The sequence below is a fragment of the Cloeon dipterum genome, chromosome 4 (genome assembly GCF_949628265.1).
Source record: "Cloeon dipterum chromosome 4, ieCloDipt1.1, whole genome shotgun sequence".
NCBI classification, from domain to species: Eukaryota; Metazoa; Arthropoda; class Insecta; order Ephemeroptera; family Baetidae; genus Cloeon; species Cloeon dipterum.
Window position 1 is genome coordinate 14762007 of NC_088789.1, and position 11457 is coordinate 14773463.

The window sequence follows — 11457 nt, forward strand, 5'->3', positions numbered from 1 at the left end:
TTTCCAACAAAACCTCTCGCACTTAGAGGTTTGCTCTAGCATCTGCAACAATCAGTTGTTTATCAGTTTTTCTGGTAGGTATATAATTTATAGCTGAATTTTTATAATTAACGAGAAAGAGCGATTAAGTAAATAGTATGAAAGTTCTTTCACTTTTCGTTACATATTTAATATTCATTATGTCATTCCAAATTGCATAATTATGTGAAGCATAAAACATTCAGTTTTTTTTATCCAAATATCACTTCAAAGATTATAGATTAGGGGCAGAGAGAGCCCTATAATATTTTCTAAAAAGATTTTTTTAAAGAATTTGTCAGTGCTTTTCGTACTGCTAAAATGGCTAATAGTGTACATAATAATCTAACCTAAAAAATTAAATTAAAAATATCAACTTGAGAAAAGGTCACTTGATCGATAAGATTTAATTTTACTCTTATGTATATTGGATTGCTTGATATGGCAATTTTCACGTTCTCACAATCAGCTACATGTCCCGTTCGGCACTTAAAGTGCATGGAAGCAGGACAAGAAACAGTTTTACTATTATTATATAAAGGCAAATAATTTAATTTCTCTCTTTAACACTCTAAACTGCAGCTTGGATCGAATAGGCCACTCTGGCACGGAAGACCTAAAATTCATCGCATGCTTCACTTCTTAATTTCCCAACGACCCCGACGGTCTCGAGTTTCCAGCTAAACCAACAAAGCCACTTAGATTAATTCAAACCCTCGCTCGTCGCGTGTGCACCGGCCCGGCAGCTCGACCTTCAGCCGCGGGAGAAATGAGATTCCCGAGGCATAAACGTGTCCGTAATGAAATTCTCAAATTGAAAATATGTGCTCTTGGTAATGAGTTTGGAGTGCGGCCAAATGCAACAGAAAGAGCAGCCTAGCTAGGTGTTTTCCGTGGGCTCGAATCTGTAACAATTATCTCTGGATATGCAACCCGCGGGGCAGCACGGCCACGCGGGTTGCATGCTTGTGATTCAGCAGGCGTCAAACGACACAGATTCTGTCGAATGGGGTTGGAATTTGGTCGCGACGGTGATGTAACAGCTGTGGACTCCAAGCGGCGCCGAATGCACGCCAGGAATGCTGTCTCTCTTATCCGCTGTTTTGCTCGCAGTAGTCAATGAGCGCGCAGACTCGCGCGTCAGCCAGAACGCGTTAAAAGAGGAGCGTCCGCGGATAATTCGCATTTCAAAGCGAACCACCGGCGGTTTGAGGAGGCAGATAACACAAACGGTTCTAGGTGGAAGTCGTGGCATTTGACGCTCTCGTCAAGATGAAGAGCGAGAGTAAAGGAGGCACTAAACAAAGGAACTTCAGGATAGCCGTCCTAGGCCATTCAAACGTGGGAAAGTCGGGTAAGGCAATTTTTATTTATTCATTAAATTGTAACAAATAATCGAGTGAAGTACTTTTTCAGTTTGTTGAAATACTAATTTTCGAGATATTTATTAAGACGTCTATCTATTTCATACGTTTTATGAGAGAAATTTGCAAAATAACCCGTAAACATATTTTTCAAAATATAATTTACTTATTTTATATAATTTTGGAATAGTTGTAAAATATGGAAGCGGGAAGAATTTTGTTTTGTGTTTGCATTTTTAGAAGTATTATAGATTGATTATTGATCAAACAATCCTTTGTTGTCATAGACACCAAATCGAGAATTTTCGAAACTAATTAATGTAACCTTAAAAACTTAAAAACCCTATCTAAAAATTGACCAGTTAATCATGCCATCATGGAAGCCCGCTAAATGAAGATTATTTAACCAAATAAACGAAAATAAACCTAAAAACTATGAAATTTTGCTCAGCTCTGTTCTGTATTTCTTTCATTTTTTCAATTTTTAAAAAATGTGACAAAATCATCATCGCTGAAAATTATAAAATAAAGATATTTCCTAAGAGTTTATTAATTAATCGCTGATGTATGTTATGTTATGCTAACCATGCCGCCCTTGCTTTGCTTTCAGCGCTGACTGTGCGCTATTTGACGCGGCGCTTCATCGGCGAGTACCATTCCAACTCAGGTGAGTCACCTTGACGCGCCAATATCTATTTAAAAATCGCTCTAGCCGCTCATTCACTTGTTCGGATTCTGCAACCCTTCACATGTTGTTTTCCTACGTCTATTCTACTCTTGACATTGCCAGCGAGTTGAAATTCGCTTGACACCGCGCTAGGCACACGCACACGGAAATTTAGCAACGAGACGTGTGAGAGAGAAATTGCCGACTTTTATTCAGAGAAAGAGAAGATGTCCCATAGGGAATGTCAAAAGTCTTTTATTTTAAAAGCATCCATAAAGTCAAGATTTTAGAGGCGCTTAAAATTATTAAAGTGTGGAGGTTCATCGAACCAGCGGTCAGCTCAAAATAATTTCATGCAGAAATATTTATTTCCCTGTTTTCCGAGGATTCTTCGATTTTCCCGGAGAGACCAACAAACAAATGCGCCGTTTGCATTCCGTAGATTCCTCGCGTGGTCCATTTCGAGAAATGATCTCCTGCACCCCCGCATTGGCCAATAAATAAGTGCTGTGTGTGCTCGGGAATACATAAAGTAGCGGTGAGCAAATCTTTCGAGAATAACTTTCGAGCAGTAAAATTTGATCGGCGACAAATGCTGGTCCGGCGGCGGCGTCGAGCGAGCCAGCAGAAAATTCTTGCTGTTTACTCTTGGCTCCATTCCTAGACGACACTTACACCCATTCAGGCGACAGCCTTGCCAGAGCTGGCGCCGAGCGGCAGATGTAGATTCGATGTTTCTACATTAATTAGAAGCCTCGCGAAAAAATTAGAGGGCTGCGCAGATTTTTCCCGTCTGGCACTGCGCTTGACCTTCCAGAAACGCGAAAACAGCAATTTTTTGCCAGCCAACACACTTGTCAGGCGATTCGTTAGACTGGACGCTTGTTTTCAACCCCGCGTCACAGGAGCGTAAACAATCCCGGTAATTGCGATTTTGTTTAGCATGTGGGTGGCGACCCTCGATTTTTCAACTGAAATGAGATGGCGAAGGGCGCCGCAAACGCTTTTTAAACATTACACCAATTTTTTTCAAGGGTGGCCTCTTCCACGTTCACATCCGCTTATAAAATTCGCATATTAGCTATTAAACGCACGACCCTCGCCGGCCAGGCGTGTGGTTTAATTCCGTCCCTAATCCCAATTTTGCACGCGCCAAATTTCGTATCATTCATCGCGGCGGGAGCTCATTATCGCGCCAAACGCTCCAGCTCAACCGCGGGCTGAAAGCCACGGCGACGAAAGAAAAATCTCTCCGTATGAAATGTTATCTGACTAAATGGACCGCGGCCAGAGCTGGCACCGTACGTTTCACGTCCGGGCGCTTCAAGCGGCAGGGAAAGTTCATTCATCCTGCAGTGTGTCCATTTCAAATGAGTGCCAGCTTGTCCTGCTTTTCACGCCCTCGTGAAAACGCTTGGCCTGATTTTAAAACTGATTATATTTTTTTCAAATAACTTAAACAGAAATTTGCACAGAGCAGAATGAGATTATTTTTAATAATTATTGCTTGTGTGTGGTGCTTGGATTAAAATAAGCTAAGCTCATTTTTCCTATAATCAGTAAACCAAAAAACCCCAGCTGTGGAGTCTGGAAAACCCCTCGAGTCAATAATATATATGTTATATGATCAATTTTGAGCTGTCGAGTGTCGACATCTTAGATATTTTCCGATAATTATTCTTTTTAAAACTTTCGAAGCTGTTTTACTAATGTTGAATTGACATTTTCTTCGAAGCTAACGTCTTTATTACGATCTACTAGTTCGGCTTCTACCTGAAGCTCTATTTCACGAACAGTTGTTTTTATTGAATATAACAACATTAGGTAAAAAATGGCAGTTAAAAATCGATATCAAACATTTCCGTTTTGCATACTCTTATTTGTTAATTTAATTTTTTTAGCTATTCATCCTATTAATCAAAATTTAACGGCTGCCAAATAATATGCTTAAAGGAAATTTTCGCAGCAAACTACTTAATGTCTAGCCTATATTGGCTTGCCTCCAGCAATTCCCTGTTTTGGTTTTATATTCTTTATTGTTAGTTTTCAAATTAATGTTAACCCAAATTCACATCTCAAAAACGTTTAGGTCTTAAAGCTTATTTTATATTCATAATAAAAATTAGTATAAATTTACATACAAACTTCTTAATGATCGTACTGCTTGCCAGCGGAGCGTTAAAAAAGAGGGCCAATTTTGCGCCAGCGGTACAAACATGCTAATTGGAATTAATTTAAGGAGATAATCTTTTCTAGTCAGCTCGTGGAATTTTATTGAGTAGACGAGAAAGACAAGAGAAAAGAGTGTTGAACCAGACCATTTTGATAGATGAAACACAATTTGCAAAGAATAAGTGTTAGCAAAAGCGGTTGTAGAGCGTGCCCTAATTTGGTGCTCCAGGCTGACCAGCCAACATTGGCGCCTTGGACAGCTCATCCGGCCACTTGTGTCCTGTTTGCCATAAATCTCGCATCCGCTTCGACGGCGGACGCCACAGAACAACTCGTTGAGGCGCCACTCGGACCGATTTCAAAGACGCGCGGCTCTTGAGCATAGGGTCCGAGTGTTTTCGACGCGACTGCTGGTGCCAGCACACAATCCGGGCTGCCGCCAGCGTGGCCGTAAACAAGTCGCGCGCGTCTCCTCCGATTCTACCACGCGAAATTCGCTCATCGCACTCATTTTCGACGGGGGCTCGCCTCTGGAGAAACAAATCATTGTGTTCGTCAGTCGTGCTTCCGCCTGTTCTTTCCCCATTGCGACTATTTCTGCTTCTCAACTGCGCAATTTTGGCCCCTTAATCATAAACAACGTGTATATTTAGTCCCAGGACTTTTATATTTTTTAGTTACAATCAGCTCTGGTTCGAATAAATTCGGAAAATGAATGGCCCGGGCTAAACCAGTGATTTATCTTCTCGTCAAACGATGGGAACTCTCGTCTCGCTTACTTGTTGAATTTGAAAAAATAACACACACGCTCGCATATTTTAACAAGCTTATGAGGCCTAATTTCTGAAATGATTAATTGTTTGTTTGAAAGCAGCGCAACAATTTAGCTTGTCATCAGTTTGTGATGATTTAAAGTTATGACTTTTTACGCATCAATATTGATGCTTTCCAATTTTAGCCGAACTTTCACTCCAAAACTCATTGATCTGAGTCTATTTTCAGCTAAGAAGGCTCTTAATTCAAAATCACGGTGGAGGTGAACGCGTGTACCTATTTTCGCTCAATGTAAAATCATCGTGTGCGCGTTGGCCGTGCGAAAAAGCAATAAACCTCCGAAATAACCCCCGGCAGCGTCCCGGCCGTGATTCTTCCTCCACCAAACGCTTCCAGATTGGGGCGCAGCGCCCGCCCAGTGAATGAATGGCATTCTACGAATTCCGGCTGCGAATAAATAAATAAACTGTCGCCGAATTTGTGTGCACTCAAGGTAACCAGCTCGCTTTGTGCGCGGCCGGACGGTGTTTATTTTCCGATTGCGCCCACGATTTCAAACACGCGCTTTTTCAGCCGTCTCTGTCGAGCAAATAAAACGCGCAAAAGTTGGCACTCGCCGCCCGAGGACAGCAATATTTATTTCCTCTCGGCGTTGAGCAAAGCTAGATGCACCGGCATCTGCTGCATGAAATTTGCTGCTCGATAAAAATCATAAGCAGCTTAGAGTATAAAAATACAGCCTCTTTACTGACTTCGAGTGCAGTCACCCCGCCTGGACTCGGCTTAACTCAATCAGCGGTCTCTTTTCGTTTTACGACGGACCTCATTGCACATTATTGAGTGTTTTGTATGTCTTTTCGTTGCAGACCTGCTCTACAGACAGACGGTGAACGTTCAAAATAGCCAGCTGGACGTGGAAATCGTCGATGTGTCCGGAGAAACGGTGAGAATTTCATGTGTATTTTCGTCCAAGCGCGCGCGAGAGAGTGTAAAACGTTGAATTTTATTATTCTAACCTGAAAGTCCGACTGCGAGAGCGGAGCTTGTTTTGTGCGTAGCGTGGATATTCCATCTTGCGTGCGGAGATGAAACTCCTATTTTTACGCACTCGCTATTTCGAGAGGTTTTTGCCCCCGTTTTTTTCTTCTAATACATAATATTCGGCCCTGTCCAAAATAAACAGACAGTCCGCGAAAACGTCTCCTTATATACTCGCGTGCTGACCGTGGTCGCTTCCTTTCAACTGACAAAGTTGTCTTAGATCGCGATTGGAGGCTGTCAAGTTTTATGTGTCGACCTAGATTTTAATTTTCATTACATTTAACGCAGAGGACACAGCGTTCTCTCGAAATAAAACTGGAAGACTGGTTCAATGTCGAGCAGATTGCTGTCCGCACAATGCAACCTGCTTGACGACCGTGCCGTGCCAGTTGCGTGCTTCTGAAAAGATATCGCTAGATCAATTAAGAGACGTAAAATTAAGACCTCCGTAACGAGCGTGAATATTAATTGGGGCCCATTAGCGAATATCAATTGACCGAGACAGAGTGTAACTCATTGACCCAAATCTCACAGCAAACGGTCGCAATTCCGTTCTTGATCAGTCGCCCTCATGCTTGAGTAATTGTTCTAACGAGCAACGCTGCAGAATTCGCGTCGCTCGGACCAATTAAGCGAGACACGGGTATAAAGTGTCTTTCGAAGAGCCGGCCTCACCTGCCTCTTCTTGGCGCGCGCCTCCTTTCCTTCGTCGGCGGCCGCCAATCAATCAAAAAATATAAGGCGCTGCTTTCGGTGTCAGGGTTGGTTTTGGCGCGCACCAAAATTCAATTAAGTCCCTGAAAATAGCATTAGATTCGACCGTGCCCCATTTGCGGTTTTTGTTTCGCGTCGAGAAACCGGGTTGACAAACCGGGTTGCGGGGCCATTCGTCAATGCCTTATTCCTTCTTGTTTTGACACGCCGCCTTTTCTCTCGTCTGACCCGCAGAGGGATTGCGAATTTCCCGCTGATCTGGTGCAGTGGGCCGACGTGTGCATCCTTGTGTATGCAGTCAACGACAGAGCCAGTTTCGAAACGGCCCGGCGCCTGCTGGAACGACTGAGTTTGGAGCGGAAGTCACGCAGCAAAGATGAGGAGAGGCCTGTCTTCGCGCTCATCGGCAACAAAGCTGACTTGGAACACTTCAGAGTGGTGAGTAACTCGTTCTCATTCGCTCAAAAATTGTGTCAAACGCTTTTGAATTGCCTTAGAGATTAGCCGCCCCCGCAAAGCTCGTGTCACTAACGATTAATATCTGTTTCACGTGCAGCACTCGTCTAAAATTCCGGAACATTTCTCCTTCGCCTCTTTCTGGCACCTGTTCCCGCGAGTAATTTAGATACAAATTAGTGCAGCATGAAAGTGACGTTCCTCTAAAATTACTGTCACTCTTAAAATTCATGCGGCTGTAACTTACTGCCGAGTTGTCTCATTAGTCCCCAGCTGAACCAGATTACAAATAGCTGGCGCGAAAGACTTGCTCGGCGCGCATTCTTCGCGACAACCGCTGTTGACAAATTGAAAGAAAAAGTGATGCAAAACGAGTTTGAGAAAATTAATTTTTTACCGCGTTTTCAAAAGAGTCGAGGCGGCTAAACTCTTTTTTCGTGAAAAATTTCTAATATAATTTTTTAAATAAAAGAATTCCTCAGATCAACCATATGATTCTAAAATAATTGTACTTTATAGGATAGGATTTTCGGGCTTTTGAATTTTTGCAAAGGGGATTTGTGTCGTAGGGAGGGTGAGTGACGGGATTGCACAAGATTTCGACACGTGCTCTCTTTTTTTATTGTGATCGGAAATGATTGTTTTCTCGGTGATTCAAATTTCCCTGCAGCTGCAACACCGTATTTTTGTGGATAGGGATGCAGCATGTATAAAAAATTGTCTGAGGTTTGACATAGAAACTTAATAATTATTAAACCTAACTCGTTCATTTTGTTCCTAGGCCAAAACTTTTGATACTTTTTTTCTCAGACAGTAAATGAGAATTACGGCCAGAAATTGTTGAGCCTAAAAATTGTAGCTAAACATTTTACTTTTCAAAAGCAATAGTTAGTTATGACCGAGGTAGCTGACAATTTTTACCGACCTTCGAAATTTTATTATAATATTTTACCCAGCGAAAATGCTAAAAGAACCGTCTATTTTTATGATTTTAGGTGGCAAAAAGCGAGGGGTGCGAGTCAGCGGCCGAGCACAATTGCTACTTTGCTGAGCTCTCCGTAGCCGAGGACTGCGACGAAGTGATTAAAGTTTTTGAGACCATCTTGGTGCGTTGCAGAACTCCCACCTCGCCGTCAGGCTCTTTGAAAAAAGAGCCGTACTTCGGCAGCACCGAGAACAAAAGTGGTTTCACCATCCGCAAGTTTTCTGTGACCAAAATTCTGTCCTCGCTGCTGGCAAAGGCGACCAGCAACAACAGCAGCAGCAATTCCACCGGCGGCGCGGCGACCAGCAACGGCACCATGGTGGTGTGTCAGCCGTCCGATTTGCACAGAAACAAACTGGTTCAACGGAGGCTCGGTAGGGTGTCTCTGTAAAAAATAGGAGACAATGAATGAACAATAATGACTCCCGTGACGTACGTGACGTCCGAGTCAGTGAGCAGCAGCGTTTTTGACTGCGGGCAGTTCCACACGTACGGTGGTGAAATCTGTAAGACTGAGTCGGATCTAGTTTGTTTTTACTTCGCGCGCATCTCGTTACTTGTTCTCTTGAGAATTTGGCTCTCTGCTGTGTACACTTCTTATTATTTGTTTAAATAAATTTGAGAATCATTTCATCACAGATGAGGGTGTTTCAAATGCAAGCTTTCCCCCGGCGTTCAAATATAGCACCTACTTCGTCGCTCTCAAGAACGCATTGAAATTTCTTAACTTTTTTCTGGGTTATGTAAACTCCAATCGATATGAGCCTTTTGTTCCATGTGGATTGCTCTCTGGAAAAGTGACTCACACTAGCGGGTGTTTCCTCTTGTTTCAAAATAAAATAGCACACACACGTTACGAAAACAGCACACGTTTTGCGCCGCAAGAATTAGGCGCGAACGGCACGAGAGTGTAAAATAAACTAAGCCGTCACCGCTCACGTTGCAAACACTGATGGCGAACGTGTGCGGGCACAGGTGAGCACCCCTTTCCTCTGTTGATCATGAAACAAACACATGTTCAATTATGCCTGTCCGCACAATGAGACTTCTGCTCACAATTAATTCTAAAGATTGAATGCTTTTTTGTTTGGGAAATCCCTTTGATCATTTTATTTTGCTACAGCACGGGCCAGGACAGATAAAAAATAATACCGAGCTCAAGCACGAAAAACCCCTTATTAAAAGCTTTAGTCTGCAGTTCTTAAGTCTTAAATTTAAGGATTTGATCTAAGATTTTGAACCTTTGGACAGTTTAAAAATTTTACCATGAATGAACTAAAACATTTTTTATTACAGTCAGAGTGTATATTATTCTCAGATATTTTATATATGAATTTGACATTTTTAACTTTGTCTCTAAATGGTGTCTGATAGGAACAGTCCGCTTTGGTAGAATTTTTATAGGTCTAAACCAAATTGGATGACCTGTCGTGATTTGAACCAGGAACGGCTTATGTATTTGTAAAGATGCTCAGAAAATTTGAACAAATTATCTCAAACTAATAAGGCGTATTTCAACAGTGTACAGGTGGCAGGTCATGGCATAGGCACCCATAATAAGAACTTTATTTTAAGAATGCAATTCAAACTTTTAATCTTGCTCAGAAAAATACTGGTTATATATTTTATCTGTTTGTAATGCGGTTGAGATTACATATTGCGAAAATGGGACCAAGTCTGTGTTTTTTATGCCAGAAGCAACTACTACATAAAAAGAGCATCAAATGTTGAACCGATAATCACGATTTTACGTTGGGTTAACGACACTGCCGATAGACCAATATAATTAAAGAGTGATTAAAATCGAAACAAGAGCGCAAGAGCACAGTTGGCAATTGTGCGAAACTCCCGTGCGGTGTGCAGGACTTGAGGAGGATAAATGAAGCGACGACGACGATAATTAGGCATTAATTTGGCTCGCTTTATTATTTACCTAACGGGTCACACAGTAATAACTGCCAAGCCACTCGACTATAGCCGCTGCACATTGTTGTTCGCGTCTCTCCTCATTACAATTACAATTCCCGGAGTAGGAGATGTGTAATCAGATAGCGAGAAATGAAACTTGGAATCGCGAATCAGGATTCTCCTCCTCGCAGCATGTGCCATTCGTCGGGGTCATCACTCACAAGACTAATTAGACTGCTCGAGGTGTATATTACAAGTATATTGTAAGGAATCGCCCGGTGTATTTCGTTTCTTTTTGTGCAGCGAGATGCACTCTAGCTGCTCGTTCTGTCCGGCTAGCGGATTTTATTGCAGCATTGTTTGTGCGCAATTATTTATGCGGCGGTGTGCCGCTCGAAGAGAGATATTCCCAGAAGTGCGCGGGCGCGATTATTAATCTGCTGAATAATAGGGGCAGTAGTTAGAATTCGCGTGGAGGAAATGTTTTAAAAATCAGCCAGGATGTGAAAAAGCGGCTAGTTTATCGCACTTGTGCCGCATGAAAAGTTTCATATTTATCAAGAACGTGTCAGCCGCGCTAGTGAAAATCACTTTTACTTCATCTCATTAATTCAAATACGGGCTAAATGTTCGCTGCGGATGAATTTATCAAAGGAGAGCGAGCATTAAACCCGTATAAACAATAAAAAAGGGATTTTATCATATATGCTGATTTCTTTGTCCGACTTGAAGAGCTATCCAAATAACTTTATTTTAGAAATTCATCGTTGAAAAAGTGTTTTACCTCGTTAGATCTTTTTAGTTAAATATTATGGATTAAATAATGCAGTGTACCCTAAACTACTTCACCATTTTAAGGACCATATTAAAGTGGTAAGAAAAAGAAACCCACCAATCTCATAAATTACGTAATATATAGACATAGATTTTACAATGACTACTTACCTATGCAGGAAAGTAAGGAATATGCAGGAATGTGTGGCATATATTTTGTTTTGAAGGTAAAGCACTTGCTTATGAGGCCTGCGGGACCGAAACAACTAAAACGTCGTATACAGTACAAAAGCGTGTGATATACTATATTTTCTCTGCAGTAAATTAACTCGTTCTAGTCCCCCATTCCTTATTTTTAAGGGGGAGTAACCATTATGAAATAAAATCTTTAAATTATAAACCCCTTAAGGTTTTCTTCCTTTTAATAGTTTACAGAATTTAGTTTCCAGGCTATTGAAGTTTTATTACTATTGCAACTGCTGTGCTTAACCTGATAATTGTAGAGTTCTCATTGTCAGCCGCGCAATTTTGATGCGGTAGCAAAGGTTAAAGTCTAATTTGAGGCCGGCAGCTGAGAAAATTTA

General features: G+C 41.7%; 1 protein-coding gene across 1 annotated transcript; it reads left to right on the plus strand.

The window, feature by feature from the left end:
* Positions 1-1055: 1055 nt before the first annotated feature.
* Positions 1056-8829, plus strand: LOC135942043 (ras-related and estrogen-regulated growth inhibitor-like protein). Its single transcript, XM_065487927.1, has 5 exons — positions 1056-1372; positions 1993-2049; positions 5862-5938; positions 6985-7188; positions 8202-8829. Exons 1-5 carry the CDS (start codon positions 1291-1293, stop codon positions 8580-8582), a joined length of 801 nt encoding a protein of 266 aa, XP_065343999.1. The 5' UTR covers positions 1056-1290; the 3' UTR covers positions 8583-8829.
* The last annotated feature ends 2628 nt before the right edge of the window (positions 8830-11457 follow it).

Bases quoted from the DNA above. Each gene is read 5' to 3' on its own strand.
- LOC135942043 (XM_065487927.1), top strand. From the start codon at position 1,291: ATGAAGAGCGAGAGTAAAGGAGGCACTAAACAAAGGAACTTCAGGATA. The intron at 5,939-6,984 runs GTGAGAATTTCA...TCTGACCCGCAG, and splicing joins TCGATGTGTCCGGAGAAACG to AGGGATTGCGAATTTCCCGC. The intron at 7,189-8,201 runs GTGAGTAACTCG...TTATGATTTTAG, and splicing joins ACTTGGAACACTTCAGAGTG to GTGGCAAAAAGCGAGGGGTG.